This window comes from Rhinolophus sinicus, chromosome 3 (genome assembly GCF_057876585.1).
Source record: "Rhinolophus sinicus isolate RSI-liver-muscle chromosome 3, RSI-T2T, whole genome shotgun sequence".
Lineage (NCBI taxonomy): Eukaryota > Metazoa > Chordata > Mammalia > Chiroptera > Rhinolophidae > Rhinolophus > Rhinolophus sinicus.
This window is the reverse complement of record NC_142503.1, coordinates 158151915-158178251: the sequence shown is the minus strand read 5'-3', so window position 1 is coordinate 158178251 and position 26337 is coordinate 158151915. Positions and strand designations below refer to the sequence as shown.

Sequence of the window (26337 nt, the reverse complement as noted above, 5' to 3'; positions counted from 1 at the left end):
TAATTTTCTCTCACTTTTTAAAAATTGTGATTAAATGTACATAGCATAATATTTACCACTTTAATCATTTTTAAGTGTGCCGTTCAGAAGTATTAAGTACATTCACGTTGTTGTGCAGCTATCACCACTCAAAACTTTTTAAACCCAAAAAACTTTTTTTAATCAAAAAGTTGGTTGACAAAGTAAAAAAAGATATTAGAGGTATTCTTTTTCTTTTAAACAGGAAATTCATCCAATTATTTAATGAAGGAATACATTTGAGAATAATAAGAGAAGTAGCATGCATACCTAATTCATTTTAAGGCTAGCTTAACATGATCCAAACTCCTAAAGATAGTATCAGTAAAGAAAATGATTAGAGGCTATCTCATGTGTGAACGTAGATGCTGTGATTTTAATCAATGTATTAGTAATCGTAACCCAGAGATACATAAAAAAGAATATATCATGACCTAGTAGTTGGGTTATTCCAAGAACGTATCATTCTTAATATAAGAAATATCTGTTTAAATTACCACATGAATGGGTTACAGTGGGGGAAATCATATGATTATTGCAATCAATGAAAAAAGCATTTAAAAACTTCAGAACCTATGCAGAGGGGGGAAATAAACTGAACAAATTAGAAATGGGCCACTGTGGCAGAAATTGATAATCTGTCATACAGTAAATAGCATACTAAGTGTGAAATAGGGAAATGTAGAGAGTGATGCTACCTCTCACTTTCAGGACACTAATGACCAGTTTTTTTGTTTGCTTTTATTAGAAAAATTACTATAATCAAAATTGATTCTTGGGAATATTACATTTACATTGCAAGTTTCATAACCCAAGTAATTTGGGATTATGTATCTGTTTAGTAGTTAGCAGTAATGAAACACCAAAGTTATACCGATCTTTAATTTTGTACTGATTCAGAAAAAATACTAGTTTGAAACTAAAAAAATCTGTTTTAAGTGTGCTCAGTTTGAGAAAAACAGTCCCAATACTAGTAAGAACTATGAAAATTTAGCTGTTATAGCATATAGCTCTGAAAATGTACAAATCTGACTCGGGTTTTATTTCTTTGCAGTTTATTGTCCACTTGGCATTTAAAGGCCACGTACTTAATCTGGAAACCTAGTTAATTAAAAACTTAGAAATGGGTAGCTTCCTTTCTCCCCTCCATCAAGGTAAAGTGAATGTTTTTCCTAAATGTGAATTCATGATCTAAATGAGTGGCCAGCTCAGACCTACCTTATTACAAGTCTGAACAACTTACCTGGTTATAGGATATCCTAATAACTTTTATCTCTACTCTCTTCCTTAAAAGTTAGTAATACACAAACAACCAAAGAAAAGGTAGGTTAGTTGGACTTCATCAAAAATTAAAAACTTAAGTGTGCTTCGAAGGACACTCAGGATACTGAAGAGATAACCCTGAGAATGGGAGAAAGTATTTGTAAACCATATATCTGATAAGGATCTAGTATCTAGAATGTATAAAAAACTCTTATAACTCAATAATAGAAATACAGCCCGATTTAAAGATGGCAAAGGAGTTGAATAGACATTGTTCCAAAGAAGATACACAAATGGCCAGTAAGCACATGAAAAGATTCTTAACATCCTTGGTCACTAGGGAAATCCCAACCACGATGAGATACTACTTCACACAATTACAAAGAGACAATCACAAGTGTTGGTAAGGACATGGAGAAATTAGAGCCCTCATATACTGCTGGTGGAAATGTAAAATGGTGCTTCAGCCACTTTGGAACAGCAGTAGTTGCTCAAAAAATTAAACCATATGACCCAACAATTCCACTCATAGGTATGATACCCAAGAGAACTGAAAACAAATACCCCAAAATTTGTGCACACGTGTTTCTAGCAGCATTATTCATAATAGCCAAAAGTGGAAACAACTGCTGAATTTGAAAAAACTACTGAAAACAAAATGTGGTATAGTCGTGCAGTGGAATAGTATTCAACAATTAAAAGAAATGAGGCATGGATGCATGCTACAACATCGATGGACCTCAAAAACATTATCCTAAGTGCAAAAAGCCAGACCCAAAGACCACACATTTTATGATTCCAGTTATATGAAATGACCAAAATAGTTAAATTCATAGAGACAAAGTAGATTAGTGGTTCCCAGGGACTGGGAGGAGAGATGACTAATGGGTACGGGTTTCTTTTTGGGGTGATGAAAATGTTCTGGAATTAGATAGTGATGGTAGTTACACAACTTTTTTAATACAAAAACAACCAAATTTTGCACTTTTAAAAAGGTGAATGTTATGATACGTGAATGATAATAAGAAAGAAGGAAAAGAAGGAGGGAGGAAAGAAAGGGAGGGAGGGAAAAATAGTACCATTGATGATGGTAATGGTGGCAGGGATGGATGGCGGGAGTAGAAGGACGCGAGGAGGTAGTGTCCCATTGTATGGAAGCCACATCTCTTGCCAGTTGTCCGTGAAGTTGATCTCCGTGCATCGCTCCCAGCTTTGGCTGCACATTCACTTCACCTGGGAAGCTGTCAAATCCCAGGCTGTCAAGGCCTCACCCACACCATTTATCTCAGAAGGGAGGGACGGCAATAGTGTTTTTTTCAAGTGCCTCAGGAATTTAAATATGCAACCCTGGTTGAGAAGCACTGACATAAATGATAGGCATCCACTAGTTGAGTAAACTGGCATTTTGAAAGCTGCAGTAGCCCTCTGACTGACTTGTTTTCTCCTATTCCTAAATCACATCATAGTCACTTGTCTCTCCTCTGATTTAGAAAGCCAGAGGAAGGGGATAGGACTGTGCCCAGTGTAGAGTTAGTTGCCTAGAGGCAAAGAGGAAAATAGTGGGCACTGCCCTCCATACTTCCTCAGTCCTGTTCCCAGTGCGGGCTGGTATCAGGTCAAGGTCACCAGTGCTTGTATTAAACAGCCCTCTTTGATCTGAAAGAAATAATACAGCCTTTCTAAGTAGCTATGGTGTTTCCCTGAAAATAAGACCTAGCTGGACAATCAGCTCTAATGCGTCTTTTGGAGCAAAAATTAATATAAGACCCGGTCTTATTTTACTGTAATGTAAGACTGGGTATAATATTATATAATATTACATAATATTGCATAATGTATAATATGATATATTTAATGTAATATAATATCGGGTCAAATTAATTTTTGCTCCAAAAGACATTGGAGCTAGGTCTTATTTTCGGGGAAACAGGGTAACTGTCTGGGGGCATAATTGAGACCCTGGGTGTTTCTAGGCCATTTGAGTAGTTTTTCTTCTGTCGACCTCAACTCTCATTCTAGTCCACAATCTAAGATGTGTTTTCAAGTCTTCGTTCATTCGTTCATGGAGCACTTACTGTGTGCCAGGCATCGATCTGTGTACTTGGGTACATCAGTGAAGTAAATGAACGAAACTTTGTGTCCTTGTGGCGCTTTCATTCTGGCGGAACGCAGTAGTCAATAGACAATACGAGTGATTGGTAAGTTGCACAGTGTGTTAGAAGATAATGAGTGATATGGGAAAAATAATTAAGCAGGGCTGGGGTATTGAGATTGCCCTATAGATTGCAATATCAAACAGGGCGATCACAGTAGGTCTTGAGAGCTTGAGATTTGAGGAAGGCGATGAGGCATTTTACCATGTGGCTGTCTGGGAGAGAGGCAGAGGAGGCACAGGGAGTAGCTACAGGGAAGGCCCTACGGGGAAAGCAGGCCTGATGTGTTTGAAGACTATCAAGGAGTGCACGGTGGCTGAGGGGGAGACAGCCTCAGAGAGGTAATGGAGGACCAGATTATTTAGGGCTTTGTACCATCATAGTAACTTTCACATTTACTCGGTCAGCTAGGCAGCTGTTGCAGGGCGTTGTGTACGAGAGTGACAGGATGTGATCTGACGGATCATGTCTAAAACGATCACTCTGGTCACTCTGGAGAATAGATGGTGGAGGGAGAGGTACCACGCAGATCTCTTAGGCTATTGCAGTATTCCAGGTGAGAGATAGTGGGGGCTTGGATCAGAATTATAGCAATGAAAGGCGTGAGAAAGGTCAAGTTTTGGCTCTATTTTGAGGTAGAGCCAGCATGATTTCCTGATGGTTTGTATGTGAGGTATGAGAGAAGAGAGCAATCAAGAGGGACTCCAGGATTTGGGCCTGAGCAATTTGGAGGATAGGTTGTCATCAAATGTGACAAGGACGCTGCAGATGAAGCAGACTTTGAGGAGCAGGGTGACATATCTGTAGTTCAGTTTTGGACCTGTTAACTTTGAGATGGCTGCTAGCCTTCCATGTGGAGATGTTAAGTAGCCCGTAGGAGACATGTGTGGAGTTTGGCCTAGGCATAGTATTTAAATCTTTAGCCGGGATGAGATCCCCAAAGGAGTAAGTGTAGTAAATAAAGAGGCCCAAGGACTCAGCCCAGGGACATGCCAACATCAAGAGGACAGGGACAAGAGAAGGACCCAGCAAAGGAGACTGAGAAAGAATGATCAGTGAGGTAGGAAAACCAAGCATGTAGAGTTTTTCAAACAAAAGTGGAGTATTGTCGAGGTGGGAGGAGTAGTCAATGATGCTAGATGCTTCTGATAGGTCAAGTAAGATGAGAACTGAGAATTGACCTTTGGATTAGCAATGCAGAGGTCATCAGGGACTTTAAAGAGAGCAGTTTCAGTGAAGTAGGTTTAAGAGCAATTGGGAGGAGAGAAATTGGAGATGGTGACTATAAACAACTCCTGAAAAAATTTGCAAGAAAAAGCAAAGAAATAGTTGGGAGCTAGTGAGAAGAATGTGATTGAGATTGATTGTTTGATTAATTGATTGATTGATTTGATGAGAATAAGAGCAGCATGTTTGTAGGCTGAAGGAAAAGACCTAGTAGAGAGTGGAAAAACTGATGAAGCAGGAACAAGAGCAGAGAATTGCTGGAGTGATTTGAGTAGGTGCGATGGGGTGGGCTGTGCAGGTGGAGGAATTGGTTTTGGACAGGAGGAGGAAAGTAAATCTGTGGGAAGAGGTGGGAAGGGAGTACGTGGGTGCAGATGTTGCTGGGTAGACAGATGTGGCACTAAAATCTGGAAGTTTCTCCTGGTTGCTTCAGTTTTCTCAGTGAAATAGGGAGTCAGATTATCAACTGAGAGGGCAAAAGGAGGTAGTGTTAGGATTTGAGGAAAGAGAAGAAAATGTGAAAGTCATGTAAGAGAGAGAGAGAGAGAACAGATGAACCTAGAGATGCAAGTGAAGTATGATTCCCAGAGAGCATGAAGGGGCCCACTTGAAATTTGGTATGATAAATTTAAAGTGAAGCCAGGCATCAAACGGGTATATGTGTGTGTGTTTTTTCCCCAGCTATGTTAAGCTGTATGGGTGCAGACATGGAGTAATCAGTTTGCTTTTACCAAGCAAGGATATCATAGCAAGAGAGAGGCAAGGAATTAGAGTGTACATAAGAGAATAATTGTAATGATTGACCCTGGAATTTAAGCTGGGTAAGAAAGGGAGAGAGAAAATCAGCGGGGAGAGCTTCAGTGAAAAGATGTTAGTTTCGAGGTCCCAGTGGAGTTGAAGGATAGTTGGGTTGAGATACTGTAGGGAGGGAGGGAGCTGGAAAGATAGGTGATGGTCAGAGCGTGGGATACGTGAAACCGAGGTTATGGAGGGATTGTAGTTATTGGTAATAATAAGGTCTGAGGGTTTGACCATGGAATACATGGCTGGAGTAGGGTAGAGGGCAACATTTTGTAAACAGAAATTCAGTGAATTGAGAGTCAGATTGTTGGAAGCGTCGTCCATATGTGTATTGAATTTGCTAAGAATAAAGACAGAAGTAGTATTGGAGAAAATGACAGTGAGCCAGTAATTAAAATTGTGAAGAAATGAGGGGGGATGGTTGGGGGAATGGTTGAATGATGGTAGCAAAGTGTCTTAGACTCTTGCCTTGAAATGAAGGTATTCCGTATGAGGGTATCCGTAGGCTTTTATATTCAGAGGAGATTTTAGGAGTAATTTAATCCAATGATTCTCAAGTGAGACCCTCTGGGGTGTGGAGGTGTGCTACACACGCGCTCTGGAGATACTTGCCTGGCTCCCTTGACAGTCACTTTAACTAGTGTTACCAGTTGTTTGATAGGACGATGTTATCTCTCAGCTGCACTGGGGTAGAAACCTGTTAGGAACTTTCGAGGTAGTCTGTTCTGTCCAGTACAGGAACGGCTTCCGTAGCATCCTTGCCAGATGGTCATCCACCCTTTTTGCTTGAATGCTTCAAATAACAGGTGTCTAAGGACTTTTGTGAAGCAGTCCTAAAAGCAGTTAACTGCATAGAAAAATCAAAGAACTATCCTGTTAATACTCAGCAGAGAGAATATCTTTTTATGTTGGTAGTTTGGGGAAAGGATATTTATTTTACTTTGTCATGGAGCTGAAAACAATGGTGAAATTTTTCTCTCAATGACGTATTTTCTCTGCTTCTCCCTGTTACTGGCTTTCATTTTGATCACTCTTCTTCCTAGTCTTCCTAGGAGGTGAAGAAAGTTCCAACGGATTTAGAAAAAATTTAGCTCAGGGCGGTCGAAGTGATCGGGGGATGGGAAGAATGCAGATTGTCTAATGTAATAAGTTTGGAGAAACCAAAGCTGAGAAGGGATTTAATTGGAATCTGTTGTACAGGGTATGTATACGGTAAATATGGACTTCATTTGCCAAATCCTAGTCTGCTATAACTTTGGGACACACTCTAAAGCTTAAAATGGTTTACCAATTACAAATAAAACGAAGGCACTGTTGAACACCAGCACGAGGTAATTTATGGGGTACTACACTAAGGTGATCCAGGCATAAAATAGATATGGTTCAAAAGGGGGCTACAAGTTCTCATGAATGACACTTGGACCTAATTCAGGTTAGGAAGGTACTTGGCCTAAACTTTTAAGACTATTATCTTGGAGAGCAATTATATTTTTCTTCCCAATATTTTTCTGTGCAATATCTTTTTTATGAAGTCTTGTTCTGGCTGGGCTGACTCAGATGACATGTTCTTGAATTTTATAGAATTTAATAAGGGGCATTGTTTTGTTTGGTATGCTAGTGTAAGTGAGTTAGCCAGTGCAGGCCCTCAGAGCGTAGATTCTCCACGCGTGCATCTGGTATGACGTCTTCCTTTTCCAGATGGGGACAGGAGGCCTCAGGAAGGAGAGGTGACTTGCCCATATTCACACCAGGGACTCAGTAGCTAAGGTGGGACCAGAGGGCAGGTCTCCTGACCAGGAGTGTTGTGTGTTTTTCCATTACAGTTTGTTGATTTACATTATTGGCTGAGAAATGGTTAGAGAAATGAACACAGAGCCGTTAAATAATTTACCCAGGCTGCATGGGAAATTATTGGCAGAACCAGATGAGTTCATTCCCTACAGAACCCCCTCAGGCGTAGGTGTTCTGGCATGAGTAAGATTTTAACGAGACAGACTAGAAATAATGATCTTGTCTGAGCTTTTGGACTTTTTTGCTTATTGCATTTTAAATAAATCCTTTTTAAAAGACTGTCTGAAATGGTGTTGATATGAACTCTACCACGTTGTTTTGCATTTAATCCAAAGTACAGATATGGCTCCTGGATAGTTAATGTAATAAATATATATCACTTCTGAGTGGTATTTTAATTTGTTTTAATAAATTATTTTGCTTAGACTCCTAACAGATTCTCTTCAGTTTGAGTTAAGACTCTTATTTGTACATAATAAATACTCAGTTAATGTGTTTTTGTTACTTAATTTCACATTGTAAAAGCAAACAGGTTATAGTACTGCAGTTGTAGGCAAATTATTATTCTAGAAAGAGATTGTCAACGTAAGAAATGCTTAAACCTGTAGAGAACTTTAATGAGTTTATTTGAGCCAAACTGACAACAATTGCCAGGAAGCAAAATCTCAAGGGATTAAGAAAATGCTCTGGAGAATGGCAGTTTTACAGTTTATTTTATACATTAGAATCAAAGGAGGAGACGTAAGGAGGGTTACATGAAATCATTAGTGATAGATTAAGGGGGTGGGAGAAAGCAAGTGGGGAAATCTCTGGGATTGGATAAAAAGTAAAACAGAGAGACACATATTTCTTTTATATTGGTGGGTACAGTATAGTTAATAATTAACATTCACAGCACATAGAGATGGTATTCGGGGAACAAGATAACAACGAGGGGTTCTGTGGTGCAGTGGGTGTGCCCTGAGGGGTCCAGAGAAAGGTTTATTCTGACGTTCCAAGGGTATGTTATCTTAGATGCAAAAAGATAACAGACAGGCTTATTTAAGGTAAAGATTGACTTTTGTCAAGAAAGCTACCAGCGCAAGATGTGACTACCCGCCATGACCCACTTTTAGTTAGGAATTTTTTAAAAATACATTTTATTGGGGAATATCGGGGTACAGTGTGTTCTCCAGGGCACAGCTCAGCTCCAAGTCCTGTCGCCGTTTTCAATCTTTGGTTGCAGGGGGCACAGCCCACCATCCCACGCGGGAATTGAACCGGCAACCTTGTTGAGAGCTCGCGCTCTAACCAACTGAGCCATCTGGCCGCCCCTCCAGCAGCTCAGCGGTAGCTTGCTGTCTTCAATCTAGTTGTGGAGGGCACAGCTCACTGGCCCATGTGGGAATCGAACCGGCAGCCCTGTTGTTCAGAGCTTGTGCTCTAACCAACTGAGCCATCCGGCTGCTCCTAGTTAGGAATTTTTATGTTCAGACTGTCCTATGTGTCTCATTTCAGTCTCTGAGTTTATAGGGCCCACCATGCTGGCCTCGCCTAGCTTGTCAGGCCCCTTTTTCATCCACAAGATTTATAAATGTTCCTGATAAGGAGACATAACTTCTGGGTTAACTTATAATAATCTAGTTTTATATTATTGGCTTTACCAATGTCTTGTTTAATAAGTTAAAGCATGCATTCTTAACAGAGCATTATTGCCACCAAAGGGGTGAAAACTGATTCTATGGGGGGACAAAAAATATTACTCTTTTTATGTATAAAGTACAGATAGACATATAATGTATAAACATATATACAGTATGTCTGTGGTATTAATATTTCAATGGGGAGGGTATGTCATGATGAGGGAAAAAAAGTCTAAAAAGGCCCACAGGGTAGTGTGTCTCCAGTTCCTGGCACAGAACTCCTAATGAAATACAATAAATTAATATTTGTTTTTTACCCTGGCCCCTGTAACAGCTCCAGGGCAATACAGGTGTAAGGAGCATCTTTTGTTATTCAATAACAAACCCCTCTGAGGATGGGACCCGGTTGCTAGGGGAACCAACCACGTGATTAGGGGGTTAAGATTTTCAGCTGCACTCCCTGATCTCCTGGGAGGGGAGAAGGGCTGAGGATTGAGTTAAACACCAAGGTGATTAATTCAGTCATGCCTACTTAATGGAACCTCCATAAAACCCTAAGCAATGGGGTTTGGAGAGTTTCCAGGTTGGTGAACGCATTGAGGTGCTGTGAGGCTGGCATGCCCAGATCCCTTGCTCCTTGCATCTCTTAGATCTGGCTGTTCCTGCGTTTATATTCTTTTATAATAAATTGCTAACTAATCTAGTAAGTAAACTGTTCGCCTGAGTTCTGTGAGCCGTTCTGTCAAATGATCAAACTTGAGGAGGGAGTTTTGGGAACCCCCAATTTATAGCCAGTTGGTCAGAAATGCAGGTGAGAACCTGAGACTTGCTATTGGTATCTGAAGTAGGGGAGAGGGTAGCCTTGTAGGACTGAGCCCTTAACTTGGGGGGCCTGTGCCTACTCTGGGCAGTTAGTGACAGAATTGAGTTAAATTGCAGGACACCCAGTTGGTGTCCTCTGAGAATTGGAGAATTGTGTGGTGTGAAAAAACCCACACATCTGGTGTCAGAAGTGTTGGTTATGAGTAGAGAAGGAAACAGAAGTTTTTCCTTTAGGGGCCGTGATGAAAATGATTGAGAAACATTGGATCTGGTTGTATATACCAAGCTCTGCCTTAGAGGAAATCCCCAGATATCATTGTATTCTTTGTAAAGGTCAAATTCTAGGGAAGTTAGAGTTTCCACTATATGCATTAAAGATGTGACATTAAAATGGTCCAGGAAATGAAGTGGTTAGGACTGCCTTGACAATTGAGCTGTGCTTTTCAGATGTCTCCATCCACACCAGTTCGCTCACTGTGTAACACTTCCTATGCTGTCTTGCCTTACATTTCTTTGACCTAAAAGTCTGACTGGCTCAACAGATGTGACTAACATCTCAGCTGCCTACTTGAGTTACCTACCTTCAGCCCCTGTCAGAGCCGGGCTTATGGATCTGGAGGACTAGTATTTGGGTCTATCTTATATAATTTGATAATGTCCCCTTGTTATCATCATGAAAGGAGAAACTGTGAGTCAGTGCTTTATGCCAAATGTGACAGATTTTAAAAGTTGATTCTCCCCACCCTTTTGGTCTCCAGAGAGATTGCCTTGTCTTTCCATTTGTCTGTCCCATTTGTAAAGTGCTTTGTTATCATTAGACAATCTAGGCATCGTGCTTAGTACTGTGCCTTGAACTTGGGAGGCACTCGCTAAATAAGACTTGGTTTTAAGGGCAAAGAAAAGAAGATGGTTAGTTGAAGCCTGTTGAGCTGTTTTTGTTTTTCAAATGAAGTTGTCACTGTTTCATATAGGAAGGCAGCATACACAGTTCCCTTGTTTATAAAGTGTCAGTTTAATTTACCCCAAGGACCTCATGCTGGGCTTTGTCACCTGAGCACTGATGAGGGCTGTGGAGGGTGGTTTGGTCTATACTCCTCGCTTGTGGGTATTCAGTGGGTGTTTCTACAAATAACTACTGCTGAGTGAAGGTCAAGGAAGGGAAATTCTGTGATCTTTTATTGTTTCTAATCAGTTAAGGAAGGATTAGACTAAACAATAATATTACAAAATTGTGACTTTGATCCCTCAGTGGTAAACAATTGTAGAGATTGGCTTTCCAAAGCCCTGAGTGTGTTCATCTATTAATAGTTTAATCTCCAGTGCTGCAGGTGGGTCAAGATTAAGTGGAATTGTAATAATAGAAACAGCAGTTCTTTCATATGGTAGTTTTCCATGTTTTCCCATTATAAATGAAAAGAATTGATCTGTTAATGTGAATTTACTTGGTAACAAGATGCCATGTCAGAAATCCCAGATTACAGTTGAAGGAATCATTTGCAACTATTACACAGAGCAGTAGCAAGAAATGAGTACCAAAAACACAAGGTCTATCTGGCTACCTGGGCTACTCTCCTGAGAAAGTATCAATAATGGCTAAAGCTTGTAATAAAAAAATTTTTTTAAGCAGAAAGAGTAAAAATATTGAGGATTAAATAAAAATTTGAATTTAATGTTATAGAAAATAAAACATCAAATTAGTGAGAGGAAGAATGGTTAATGAAGAGGGTTCTCTAGTGGGGTCTGTCTCTACCTGGGTGATCTTTGGAGGATGGCCTCATGTCTCTGAACCCTTTTCCTAAGCTGTAGGATCGAGTACAATTAACATTATATTCTATGGAACTGAGTTCCTTGAGTCAGGGTGAGTTGCTCCTCTTTTTATTCGCAGGCCTAATATTGTGGAACTGAAGAAATAAATTGAGTAGCCTCTGACAGTTGTCTGTTCACGTTGTGGTCAAAAATAAAATAAGATAATTCTTCCCCCGCTCCGGTCTGCGTAGAAGGCATAATTTGGTGGCAGGGATTACGTTGTAACAGAAAAAGGGGAAGAGGGAATTGTGAAAAATTAGAGAAGCTGGAAGGGAATAAATATGTGAGTAAAATGGTGAGACTTTGTTTTAAGAAATCATGCCCCAAATTGTCCATAAGCAAATGAATGGTGGGAAATCTCTTCAGATTAGTCATCCTGGAGGTGCTACAGGCCTGCGGCCACCTTGCAAAACATTTCTGGTAGTCTTGCTTTGGAATTATTTGTAGGGCTGTTATGAACCACATAAGAAGTTATCATTTTCTTCATGGTAAAGTCTTGTTTCCTAGTTCTCATTATTCCCCACACTCGGGTCTGAATGATATTTTGACTTGATTCTACGCATTCCTTTGAGAGTTTTCAAGAGTGTGCTTCAGGTTCTGGAGCATTTAAAATGGGAGCATTACTGGAATTAGTGTAAAGCTTTCCTTTACAAGAACTTTGGAAAACACCGTACTCATTCTGATGTATAGCTCAGTTTATTAAGAATTCGTGTGTATGCATGCCGTGCATAGAAAAAAAGACTAGGAGGACATACACCAAAGTATTAATTGGCATCTTTGGTGATTTAATTTTCTTCTTTGTACTTGTTTCTATTGTCCTAACTTTTCTACAATGAACATATCATTTACAATCAGGAAAAAGAGCAAAAACCTTGTCTGATTCCTTTCTGGTCAGGTTCATTATATGTTCGAGGCTTGGCAGAAACAGTTGTTGACTTGTCGAGCAGGTGTCCCAGGTGTCATAGCGAGAGCACAGATTCACTTTCCTGAATCCAGAGTGAATGGTGGCGCCAGATACAGTGCGTAAGCCTGTTTTTCTAAATAAGTGCTGTTATGAATAATGTACTTCAAAGTTTTACCCCTTTCAAGCTTTAGTTTAGTGAAAGAATAAATAAGTTCTAATTCTTCTTTGATTTCAAAAACATTTCAATTTATCAAGCGGAAGTGGAATGTGATGGAAAAGTTGTAGGCTTATTTCCCTTCTACTAGTGAAATCATTGCTGATGGAGTACTGCTTAAAATAAGTTTTTATGTAAATAATATGGTGTGATTTAAAAATATCATTCAAAAATAGGTACAGCTTCTCTGTGTAACTTGAAATACCTTAGTTGTGGTTATGGTAAGTTTGGTCGTGTTTATCACATGGGTGGAAAAGAAAATATTTTGTGGGGAGAGTAGGGAATGTAAAGAAAACTTAAAATACGGGCAACACTTGAACTTTAAGACGATGCCAAATAATTGCTACTTTAAAGAAATAAAAGTTGAAATATGAACACAGATAAAATATATAGCAGGTCATCTAAGGCCTTTTGGGGGTGTGTTCATGGAAATTCTTAATATTATGAGCAGTATATGTAAATTTGAAGTAAAGACTTCTCTGTTTAGCTAATGCTTGCAGCCTCTGTCTGACAGTTGTACGAGGCTGTCAGCATCCCCACTATGTATACTTAGCATTATGCTGGGAGCCGTGGAAGGTCGAACAACCCTTAGCTATTGTCTGTGTCTGCAGGGAATTTATCATAGTTAAGGATGGCAGATAGACTTCAGACAAGTATTTATACTAGCACATTCTCTAAAGGGTTAATTGACTAGAAAAGACCACAAAAGCAAATGGCACTGAGGGAGAAGTGATTAAGAGCTGAAGTCATCTACAGAAGTTTCCTGGAGTAGGGGCTGAAGATGTGTATAATGCTGACAGGAGGAAATATGGAATCTTTTAAATATTTTTGTTCTCTTTTTTCATTAAAAATATTTTCAAGAAATGACTTAAACCCTGAGAACTTTAACCAAAAATTTCCTGTCCTAATTCGTACATCTATATCCGTGGTTCTCAATTGGAGGTGATTTTGTGTCTCCACCCCCACCCCAGACATTTGGCAGTGCTATCGGCGTTTGGTGGGTACGGGCAGGATGCACAGGACTCTCCTACCCACCCCCATCCACACACACAGAAGCCTCAAATGTCAATATGTCAGTTGTGCTGAGATTGAGAAACCCTTGTCTACAGGTACTTGGGAGACAGCGGTGCCTAACCCCGTCTGCCACTAGTTTTATGAGACTAATGCCTTCAGGCGTTATGGGGCTGGGCAGGGATTAGTTAATGAGAAGCGTTAAAATAGTTTATGATTAATTATTCAGTCCTGAGCTGTTCAGCTTAGTTCAGTTGAATTCAGTTTGAAGTAGTGACATAATGAAGGATTACGGGCAGAAGAGAACTGTACGTGAGTAAAAAGACATCTTTCTGCATTTGTCCCAAGTTTGTCTCATATCCAGTATTTCTATATTAAGCATTGACTGTCTCAACGTTTACTCTTTACATGTTACCTCAGGGCTTAATGGAAAGAGTTGGGGATTTAGAATCAGAGTTCTGCTTTTCATATTCATGTTAGCTATGTGACTTTGGACAAGTTCTTGATCTCTAGTTTACTCCAAATAAAAAGAAAAAGAATAATAAAATAAATCCTCTGTAAAAGAAGTCAATAAAATGAAGCAGCTAAATGTTGATTTCTGTGTGTGTGTATCTGTGTATAGAAGGCATCTTTTGGTTGTGAGAATGAAAGCAGCATTGTATGTTTAGTATGAGAATGTTCCCTTGTACATAGTCAGCACGCAGTAAATGTTAGCTGTTATTATTATTAACCCTTACGATAATTCTGCAAGTTAAGTATTGTTATACCCTCTACATAGATGTGGAAACAGGTACAGAAAGGCCATCACTTGTATAAGGCCACACAGTAAATAGTAGGACTAGAATTCAAATCCATGTCTTTATCTCCAAATTGATATGCTTATCACGTTGCCTTGATAAAATAATGGAGAAGAGCAGAAAAATTAGAAGGAAAAAAGTACTTTTTTAAGAATGACTTTCCCTTCCCCCCATACTAAAATTTCTCTTTCTACCTAGGTTTTTAATTCTATAAATGTATGTCAAAATTGCTACGTGGAATGTTTCTAACATAACAATGTGCCTTTAGGTTTGTAAAGAGATACCCACATAATTTCATATACTTAAAGTTTTCTTGAAACTTACTAAAAATAAATAAATAAAAGCTCTTCCCCAAGGCTTGAGAATTTCCCACTTCTAATCTTTATTCTAGAGGCAGTGGTTTTGTTTCTGACGCTTGCTGAAAGAATTCTGTGCTAATGACCAGCACCAATGGATTTTTTTTTTCATGATACTATCATTTTTATCTATTATTCCGCTGGTGCCAATTTACTAGTGTACTGAAACTGAATCAGATGTTTAGAACCAGAGTGTAATATACTTACTCTGCCTTCCAGAATAATGTATTTTATCACTTAACAACTTCCCCTTTCTGCAGCTCTGAAGTTCCAGAAGAATCAGTTGAGTAGGTCGATTCCTTTTTTCCTTCCTAGTTTAGTATTTTGTGGCATCAATAAAACCAGAGGTGCTAAAGCCAGTTTCAATAACTACCTGCTAAAAGAATAAATCCTTCTTAATAGGGAAGACATTTCCATGCCCTGAATCCTGGGGAGAAAAATCTGGCAAACAAGAAAAGATTTATGTAATGCTTTTCTATAAGAAGAATAGTTTTACAGTGGGTGCACACAGACATAATTTTGCTAAAAATGGAACTAAGCAAAACTGAGAGTTCCTTTAAAATTGTAAATGTGAAAAACAAAATCCAAGATTTTTGAGCAACATTAATGTGCAAGCAATTGGCTTTGGATAAACAAAAATGAATTGTTTTTCTAATTGTGAAAACTTTGTTTCTAACTTCCTTAAAACATAAGCTGGAGAACATAGTGAACTCTCTTGTTAGTTGACTAAATCCTCCATTGTTTATAAGAAAATACTGAACAAAAAAATTATAATTAGCCTGAAACCTGATTATAATAAACTCAGTCATCTGTGAACCTTAAAAGGATTCTGAAATTTAAGGTTCTTTCTTTTTTTTCTCTCTAGTAAGTAATTTTAAGAAACATCTAAGCCCAGCTAATTCAAATACTGTCAAGAGAGAATAAAGAAGGCCTCTTTATAAAATCACAAATTTCTAAAGCAGACTGGAGCTTAACAACCACGTATAGCAACCCTCTTATTTTACAGAACAGAAAATCGAGGCACAGAAAGATTGATTCATTTGTCCAAGATCATACTGGTAGGCAGAGCCAGGAATGAAATCCAGGCTTTCTGACCACTAGCCCAGTTCTCTTCCCACTATTCTGACTTTTTCATAATATTAATCCATTATTAGAATTGGGGCATTCCATTTTTTTATTGTGGTAAAATACACCTAGCGTATAATCATTAAATTAAAACAAATCTCTTTGAATAGGTAAACACGCGAACATGGAACAAAAGTCAAAAGGTGCACAAAGGTTTACGGTGTATAGTGACAAGTCTGGCTCCCTCTAACTCTGGCTCGTTCTAACTCTTGTCCATCCAGAGCCCCTCCTTGGAGGCAGCCACTGTAAAGAATGAGGCATTTTAAATCGACTGCTTTGGTCTAATAACATGCCCAAGCTGACATTGTATTGCATTATTCTTCATGGACTGCAGTCTGGCCTGCCAAGTTTAGGTAATGCCCAGCAGAGGAAAAACATAAAGCAGTGGAATTGGAATATGGAGAGATTTGTGAATTGATTTTGAAAATTGCCCAAAGTCTACATTATTTCCAGGAATAGAAGGAAGTGCTCTTTTACAGCAGCATTCTATTACTCCATAATGCCGTTTGTAAAAAGAGCCTGAAGTATTTTATAAGAGCCCTCATGCATGCATCCTCATGACATGTAAAATCCCTGTCTGAGTATTGCATAACTGCATATAGCTGCTGTAAAGTCTGTAGCACAGTGGCCAAAATGAAAGAATTTTGTTGCTGTTTGAGTAACATCCCCAGGCCCTGAAACCATCAGTGTGGGGCACCACGTGGGCCTGCTTCTCTCAGCCTCCGCCTCCCCGGCCTACTTTGATGAAACCTTAGTGCCTGGTCCTTGGATGGGGCACACCCAGGCATTTGGCCTGGAGAGTTCCTGCAAGAGTGAGCAAGTTGCATGGGGAGGTGAAACGGGGCTCCAGGAGTGCACATGCACCTTTGGCCTCGCTGCCACTGTTGAGGTTGTGTGTAGAGCAGGAAAAACAGCAGGGCAGCAGCAGGCTTAGTACTGAAGCCTTCAAAACACAGGTATTGGGTTGGTAGCTGCGTGCACTAGGGCAGCCAGGCGACTGCCCACATGGTGAGAGGTCAGGCTGCACGAGCTGCAGGCCTAGACCCATCGCTTTATCCCAGTTTAAAAGGCACATCTCCCCCAAGTGAAAGGAAGGAGGACGGAGACTGCAAGTGGTTCTCTTTCTTTGATCCCTCTGTGCAACTGAGCATGTGACAAGAGGTTTCCCCTGGCAGGGGAGAGGACATAGGAAGTTCGCAGGTGGTGTAAAGAGAGAGAAGAATGGTTTCAGGAAGGGATTAGGGAGAGGAAAGCAAGGCGGGAGGAAGTTATCTTTTTGAGAGTTCTTTGACTACTATACTGTTAGACTCTTGAAATGTAGGTTTCACGTTCTACTCTAAGACAGTTGTTTTCAGTGTCCCGATCCTAAGACTCTCCTGGAGTACTTGCTAAAAGTTCAGATTCCTTGGCCTCTATCCTAGAGATTCTGTCTCAGTCTGAAGTATACTGCCTGCTGAACACTGGGGTAGTTTTGATAAGTGCCCTGGTGCTTCTCGGGAACACTGTCAGATCAGGGCTGGGTCTTTTGTTCATCAGTTCTAGACATTCTGCTCCAGGTTTGTCCTCCATTGTGAATACAAGTATCGAGAGTATTGGAAGCCTTAACTGCAGATGGCCCACTCATATCAAAATTGGAGCTTTATTTCAAAAAGCGTGCATGTTCCTTTTCACCTGATGATAATGCCGTGGTGTTGATTTTTTAAAATGTTTTTTATTGTTTAAAACACTGGAATATTAGTTCATAGTGACTGTTAAAATTTTAGTGCTGTTAATCTTTGCAAACAGAACCACTGAGTGGCCTTTTGTTTGTTGTAATGGCCTGCCATTATATTTGAACTGGACTGATACTCTGCAATTTTAAAAAATTAGTCAGCATAGAGAGAATAGTAATTGATAGTAATTTTTTATAATTAGTGTTTTTTGTAATTACAACTTTTATAATGAGAAAAGAGCCATTGTTTCATCATCACAGTCATGTTAACAATTTAAAATGTAAATAAGAAGTTTCAGTGATTATATTTTTTCTTTTCAGATAGGAACCAAGGCTTTAGCCTTCTCAGCTCATTGGCTGGAGCAAACCATAGCATTGGGTCAGCAGAGACCTGTCTCTCAGAGGTAAAGATTTTCCTGGATCTTTTCTCCTCTCTGGCGTTAGTTTCTCCGTGTCACTATGAATCTTTATATCATTTAGCAGTTTTTCCTTTCCATTTAAGAAATGGCAGAGAATATTAAAAATAGATAAAAGGAGACTTTGAAATGACTCTCTTGTGCCTGGTACCTGTTGAGAGAAGGCTGGTTCAGCATCACAGCCCTTTCAAGATGTTTGCAATTTAGGCTCTTCCATGTTTTCTTGCAAGTGTTTTTATAAAAATGTTAGGATTTCCTTGAGGCATAAAGTTGCCTCCAGATCTTAAATATAAAATAAAATTGATGGATCTTTTTCGGGACTTCCTGTGTACAAGGCCCTGTACAAATCTGAGGCAAGGTCCCTGCCCGAAATGAGTTTAATAGGCTGATTTCAACCCTCTGTCTTCAAGGTCTTTGGTTCAAGTTTACCTAGGTCAGCATGCTGGAACCAAGAACACATTAGAGATACCACATTGTCTTTCCAGGCATCTTTTCATCAGTCTCAGCTGTTTGTAACATCATGTACATTTTCACATTTCTAATAAGACATGAATCTTAAAACAAACAATATGTTTTAATAGTCAATAGCAAAATCGTAACACTTCCTAATCTTTCCTTGAGGGGAAATAAATACTCCTGAGTTAGTGAATCTTTAGCCATATATTTTTTTATGTGACATTGAGCCTTCTTCCATTTTTCCTTGTCTCTAGCTCCTATAGTAAGAGACTTCTCGAAAGCCAACCAGCGAGTGGAAGTGTGAGCCTTTAGGATTTAGTTCTGAAGTAGCTCACTACTAAATTACTGCTTGTGTGTATTTTCCTCCACAGCAGCCCCATTTGCCGGCAGCAGATAGGACTGAATCCCTGCTGGGTCCGCGGGGTGGTGCGTCCAACACAGCAGACGCTCAGGTTGATAGCATTGTGGGTAAGTTCCTCCTTCGCTGCCAAGAGACTGCTCTGTGGAACTTGAAATGGCCAGTGTATCAGGGCATAAATCACCCAGGGGGAAATTGACTTTGAGCGTGGACATGGGAAGAAAATGGATAGTGTGCCCCAAATGAGTGTGAGCCTTGTGGTGGCAGTCAGAAAAAAGGAAGGAGAAGAACTACATTACAAATCTGTGGGTACCGTTTTCCCTCTGATTCTCTCAGCAGGATCTTGGTTCAGATCATCTCAGCTAAAACAGACAGGGCCAGGTGGGGAAATAGCTTTGTATCTCCATATTCCACAGTTTTTTCATAGTATTTAACAGTAGTCAGAATTGATGGTAACAAGAATAATACAACTTTATAAGCCCTTTCACATCCTTTTAAAGTTCTGTTACATTCACTTTCTCATTTGGTAATGAAGTTTGGCAGAGAAGTTGTGTTACGGAGATGAAGGTGAGGCCCAGAGCAGTTCAGTACTTGTCCAAGGGCATCTAACAAGGTCCTGGAACTGAAACTAGAATCTAGTCTGCTGACCAAAAGCCAGAAAGCCAAGGAGCTTAGTTGAAATAACTATAAATGTTTTTTTCTGTTGGGGAGCTACTGACATCTCTACTTTCTCTTTATGCCTTAGAGTGCCCATATGCAGTAATTAAAATTTTTGAACAGTTTTTGCTGATTATAAAATAATCCATGTAGAAAACTCAAGTGATTGGTTATAGAAACATACTAAGAAGAAAAAATTACATGTACTCTCTTTTCTCTCTCGTTTGTTCAGTCTTGTCCTTGCAATCGAATCTTTCCTGTTGTTATTTTTTTTTAACTGAAGTATAATTGATATACAATATTATATCAGTTTCAGCTGGCTTTTAAACCTGCTGAAGTTTCTGCCATGAAAACAAACCATTAATCACACTGAAGGAGGCAGGGAAGACAAGGACTAACCTAAGTAACTTGGGAAACAAGTCTTCAGACTGAATACCATGGGCTCAAAACAAGATAGAAATAGTGCACTTTGCTTAATAAATGTGATTCTCAGAGGGGCATAGGTCAGAAATTCTGAAATTACATATATTTCACGTGTATTATGGTTGAAAAATAATAAAATAAAGTAAATAAAGCTAGGTTTCTCACTGTCAGAGAAAAGTTATAAATACGGAAAGAGGAAGTCTGGGGTGAACCCTTTGGTACTGGACTGAAATTGAAGGTATCAGTATGAACTCATGGTTTTTAAAAGCATATTTATAGTTAGCGAAATAAATATAGCTGTGTGTATGCATGTGTTAGGACACACACACACACACACACACACACGGTGCCAAAAAAATGTATACACATTTTAAGAAAGGAAAAAACTATTAAAATTGTAATACAATGAATGATGCTAGCATTCATTTGATTAATACCATCTTTTGAACTAATGTCATACTACATATTGCTACCGTAATTCAATTCAGCTTCGAAAAGTAATACATAGGTAACATCTCTTAACACGTGTACATTTCTTTGGCACCCCCAGTATATATGTATAAATGAAATATATATATATATTTTCTAGCTCTATTTACTGAGAGGGCCTAGAAGCAACAATACTCCTATAGCAATGGACACATTTAGCACTTAGGTCTTGGTTTCTAATTACCATTCCCCAATGAAAGGTACCAGTGCTACTTGGAGAAGTAGATGATTCCAGAGCTCAGACAGGAAAAATATAGGATAAAACTGGAGCATCTCATGGTGACAGAAAGTAAGGAAGTGCTCAAAAAAGAATGAGGACATGTTGAAAAGACAGTGGAACCAACCTGAAAGAGCTTCCAGTGGCTAAAGCTGGAATAATTTGGCCAGCAAAATAAATTAATATAGTATTGGGTTATAACCCATAGACTAAAGTAAATATTCATGAATCCATACTAATAAACATAAATAATTGAATAAACAAAACAATAACTGGGAAAGAAAGGGCTGCTCCTCCCTACAGAAGAATTCCAAGTAATAAATGTAGAAGGAATGAGATAAATAGAAAATCACCATTAATTACACCCCACAGTAATAGTTGTTAAGGCCAGATCCACTGATGGATGTTAAATTTGGTAGATGAAAGTTTGAGAAGAAACACATTTGCATAGTCTAAAAGTATCTCTCCTAAGATACTTATTTATTACAAAGGGGAAAACAGTAACTTTATACTGGAAAAACGTGGAAGATACCACTTAAAATGATGAAAATTACATCACTAGTATAAGATATATTGACACCATCTCCCCCTAATATGATGCACTGAACAGCCACTCACTCCTGTGGTGTCCTTGCCAAAGGTGCGTAACCTCAGTCTAATAATAAAACTTCAGGCAAACCCAAATTGAGGGACATTATACAGAAAAACTGACCAGGACTCTTCAAAAGGGTTAAAGTCATAAAACATGAGGAAAGACTAAGGAACAAATTGGAGAAGAGTTAATGAGATTTGACAGCTCAATTCTGTGTAGGGTCCTTGATTGGATCCGAGAACAGAAAAAAGGGTATGAGTGGAAAAACTGATGACGTTTGAATGAAGTCTGTAGTTTAGTTAATAGCACTGTACCATTATTAACTTCTTGACGTTTATAATTATAACGTGGTTATGTAAGATGTTAACACTAAGGGCAGGTGGGTGAAGGGCACATTGGAACTCTCTATACTATTTTTATCTTTTTTGTAGGACTAAATTTATTTAAAAAAATTTTTTTTAAAAAGGCGAAACCAAACCAACAAAAGTAAAACACTTCCTCAACTCCATGTTTCCCTCCTTTCTTTACTAAACTTATTTCCATTCCTCACCTCCCGTTCACTCCTCAATGCATTCCCATCCAGCTTTTGCCTCCAGTTCCTACTCAGACAGCTCACCAATGACTTCCATGCCGCTAAACCTAATAGGTGTCTGCCAGTCCTCGTCGTGGCACCTTGGCTGCATTCAATATTATGGATCAATCCTTGTTTGAAAGAATATCTTCTCTTAACTCACCCAACACTTCTCCTAGTTGTCTTCCTTCTTCCCTGATTATTCCTTCTCTTTCTTTGGCAGATTACCCTCCTTTACCCAGCCTTTAGATATTGCCATTCCTCAATGCTCTGTCTAAACTCCTATTCCAAATCTGTATTTAACACGTTGCGTACGGCGGGGTTTAAATCCCTCGTGAAGATTCTCGTGATCCATATGCAACGTGTTAAGCACAAAGTAATCAACATGACGTGCCCATTGAACTAAGGGAAATTTATCAACCAAAGTGCATTTTTAACACCAAATTACCTGTATGGTATTGTAGTAGGTGCAAAGAATTATCAGTTATCATCCTTCAAAGAGCTTACAGTCTAAAAATGCAGAGATCAGACCTTGTAATGTAATGGTTAAGGTCATGGGCTTGCAGACCTGGATAACTGGCTTCAAATCATGGCTCTGCCACTAGTAGTGAGACGACCTGAGTAAGTTATTTAGCCTCCATGGGCCTTCGATTCCCCTTCTGTAAAATAGGGGTTAACAGCTCTCCTCACAACACTTACAGAGTGAAATGCAGTGGTGTAAGTTCAAGCACTCAGTGGTACAGGTACAGAGTAAACACTCCCTCTTACTGTCTAATGGTAGAGAGATGTCAGAATACAAAGTAGCATATGCCAGTGCCAAGACAGTTCTGTACACACAAGTGTGGGTCAAGTTCAAAGGAAGAAGACCTGTGAACTGGCATGGTTGGGAGGGCATCTTAGAGGTGGTTGGTCTGGAGGGAAGAGTGAGTTAAAATTCTGATTTCAAACAAACTTCGATAACGAGGCAACACGCTGAGATAGAAATAGGAAAGGATTGGTATTAGGAGGAGAACAGGAATGTAGATCGGCTCCACCTGTGAATAGCTGTAATTTTAGATGAGTTCATTTTTAAACCCAGGTTTCTTCATGTGTAAAGTGCAGACAGTGGTATCTGTCCTGACCACCTTATATGGTTGTCAGAAATAGATGGGAAGATATTTGTTGCACAGCAAAATCTGGTATAAAATTCAGGAATTCATTGTTGAGTCAGTGTCCCTTAGTGGAGAGTGTGGCCTGTAAAGTTGTGAGCACCTAAGTCTGAATCCAAGGTCACACTTACTAGCTATGACCTTGAGCAAGTCACTTCAACTCAGAGCTCTAGTTTTCTCCTCTCTGAAATGAAAACCGTATGTCTTGCCTCGTTACAATGCTGTAAGGATAAAATAAGTTACTGTTCATTTGTGAGGACCCACTGGCAGCCAAGGATGGGGAAGGAAGCGCCATGAGCTGGAGAGCCGATCCGCGTGGGGCACTCATTCCTGGTGACTTGCAGCAAAGCCTTAGGATTCTGTGTATTTAGCACATAAAAATAACGTGTGACAATGTGGCGACTCTTTATTTCAGATCCCATGTTAGATCTGGATATTCAAGAATTAGCCAGTCTTACTACGGGTGGAGGAGATTTGGAGAATTTTGAAAGACTATTTTCCAAGTTAAAGGAAATGAAAGGTAAGTGAATCCATTGTGTCTAACATGTTTCCATATTTGATGCTCCTCAGTGTTATATAGGATTTTATTTTGTAACCGCTGATTGGCGTCCCTGCTCTGGTCTCAGCTGTCTTGAGAAACTTAGCTACTGGGGGACTATGCCTCTCTGTTGGTAAAAATTCCCTGGGGAAATTTTTCCTCTTCATTCTCTTTCCCCTTGTTTTCCCTTCTTCTCTCGCCTCTGTTGCTTTTGTGCGTCTCATTGACATGGAATTAGTAAAACCCCTACCAATATGATACGCACATCATTCCCATGTGGAAAATTTAGAACTTAAACTTCCTAACGGCTGTCATGACAACAACCATAAACACGTCTTTAAACCCACCTCTCATCTTCTAGTGTTAGAATATCCATACACTCCAGATTCTCCTGTGCTATTAGACAAATTTCTTAAGATATATTTTCCCCCTAGACAAGGCTGCGACGCTTCCTCACGAGCAAAGAAAGTTGCATGCAGAAAAGGTGAGACAATCAGGCAGGTATTTATTGAGTACCTACAAAAGGTCCAGTACTGTTAGAATTATAGTACTTGTTTATTCATTATACTTGTTTACTTCTAAAGTGTCTTCGTGTGAAGTTTTCATTGGATTTTAACTTACAACTAATTGAATATTTACATAATAAATTTAGTCAAATCGAGATTTTTCAGGTGTATGTTGAGTGACATGGACGTTCATTCAGACTCATGATGTTTGCCTTCCCAACTGTTTGACTGGAAAATTCTGAGTTATTTTGTTTTGTTTGGTTATTACCAACGTAACACATGTTCTTGGCAGGAAACATATATGGTTTATGGTATTCTATTGTATGAATGTGTCATAATTTATCCAGTTCCCTTTTGGACAATTAGGTCATGTGAATTTTTTGCTTCTATAAATAGTGAAGCTGCGCATTTCCTGGCCCATCACATCGTACACAGCTCTGATTATACTCTGAGTGTAAACTTCTAGAAGTGGAAGTCCTGGGTCAGGGTAGTCAAGCGTTTTGATATATGCTGCCAGAGGGCTAGAGGGGTAAGGCATAGAATTTTAGGTCTTAATCAGTTCAAAGGATGACATACGAGATGAGCGGAGATTGAGCTGTTGCCTAAACTTTGTTGCCTGCTTCTCTCCACAGGTGGCCAAAGCATTCTGGATGGCAATTGGGGGAGACAGAGATGAAATTGAAGGCCTTTCATCTGATGAAGAGCACTAAATTATTCATCCTAGGTTTTGACTAACAAAGATGCTAACACTCTACCTGAGATCCTTCCCTACGCCACCCAGTTATATTTTGCTGAACTTCCCATCATCACGTTGGCCTCCTGACTTGTTTATAGCATAGGATCCCCTTCATTCTGGTTTTTAGTAGAGGGTTAGGAGATAGTTCTTCTCCCGCAGTATACAGAGGGGGTGAGGAGTATAATGATAGTAAAGAGTGAGAATTGTTCAGTACCCCTTTTTGTTCTAGGAACGGGAGTGGAATGAGAAGCTCAGAGGTCGGTGTGATTTGCCCAAGTTAAGAGGAAAACCACCAAGCCATTCTTAGTTACCCTTTTTAAAGTAGCATTCCCCTGCTCGCACGTGATGACTGCAGATCAGGAACGTGTGCCACTTTTCCTGGGTGTTTTGGATTTTCTGCTCCCAAGGAAGTTGCTGGTCTGAGCTTGGGTGCTTTTGGAGGGAAGAAAGGAAGCATCTGCAGATTTGATTTGTGCTGTAGTATAGGTGGGACCAAGGACAGTGACTGTCAAGTTAGTCTCTAGCTAAAAAAAGATGCTTTTGGGCATTTCAATGAAAATATAGTGTCCGAGCTCATGCTAGAAAGTATTGAGAAGCCAGTGTGAATTTTTAGACTATAATAAATGAGGCAAAGGTTTCCTGCTCTGGTAGGGATAAAACAGACCCCTTCACTAAGTTGTCGTGCATGTAAGAGACAGAAAGAAATTAAGGAATTCCCTATATGGGCCATTGAAACCATATGTGATCATATACTGAGATTTGCCTTGGTATTAATGTGAAGAAACTCTGTCCTTAGAGTTCTCCCCTGCTCCTTGAGATGTGAGAGCTGTGTTGTCACACTTTATACCCTCAAAACAAGGCAAGTTTCCCCCCTCCTTCTCTCTGAGAGACAAACAGAGGTCACTGCCAAAATAGTGGGTGAGGTGGGAAAGGATGTGAAACGTTAGGTAACGAATCCCCTAAGTACCTTGTATTACTTCCAGGGCTGAGTGGGTCAGCCCCAGGGGAGCTGATCACCAAAAGAAAAGTTTCCAGAGGAAGAGTGGGAAATGCAGCAAATAAAAATCCTCATTTCTGTTTTTGTAGACACTTTGTAATGCATGTTATTAACCTTCACTGTGGTCGTCACTGCCATGACTCTAAATGGCACCAGGGCTGGGTGGTGCTGGCACTGGGGCTGAGAACTGCTTCTTGGTCTAGTGTGCTTACTAGCAGAAACAAGTTTCAGACCCGTGTGCACCATCTTCTAAGCCCTGCAGAACACGAAACAGATGGCAGAAGGACTGGACGGCTCAAGGGCCCGGCCAGGGCCGTCACAGGAGGGAGGGGCTCAGTAAGGGGAACATTCAGAAGAGCCATTCCAGGCGAACTGGGAGGCTCTCTTGCTTGGTGACGTTTTTTTCCCCCTCCCTTTTTTTTTTTACTATTCAGAAGGGTCTTTGAGACTATAGTTTACCACCATTCCACCAGTGTTTCTTTGAGATGACTGCATTAGCCACTCATTAGGAATGTAAGGGAAGTTGGCTCCATGTTGCCAAACAAAAGGTGGAACATGTTTTTTTAAAAAACATGAAAGGTTTCAGAAAATATACCAGGATCACATGGTTGG

General features: G+C 39.7%; 1 protein-coding gene across 2 annotated transcripts in view; it reads left to right on the top strand.

Annotated features, from left to right (window-relative positions):
• Positions 1-25813, top strand: part of AAGAB (alpha and gamma adaptin binding protein) — a 45918-nt gene extending 20105 nt beyond the window's left edge. The window contains exons 6-10 of one of the 2 annotated variants that reach the window (XM_019725616.3): positions 17943-18025; positions 18865-18961; positions 23364-23468; positions 23921-23970; positions 24625-25813. In XM_019725616.3, coding sequence (XP_019581175.2) covers positions 17943-18025; positions 18865-18961; positions 23364-23468; positions 23921-23970; positions 24625-24702 — 413 coding nt within the window. In that variant the 3' untranslated portion in view covers positions 24703-25813. The remainder of the gene's footprint in view (positions 1-17942; positions 18026-18864; positions 18962-23363; positions 23469-23920; positions 23971-24624) is intronic. The other variant, XM_019725618.3, reaches the window with a different exon arrangement.
• Positions 25814-26337: the final 524 nt, after the last annotated feature.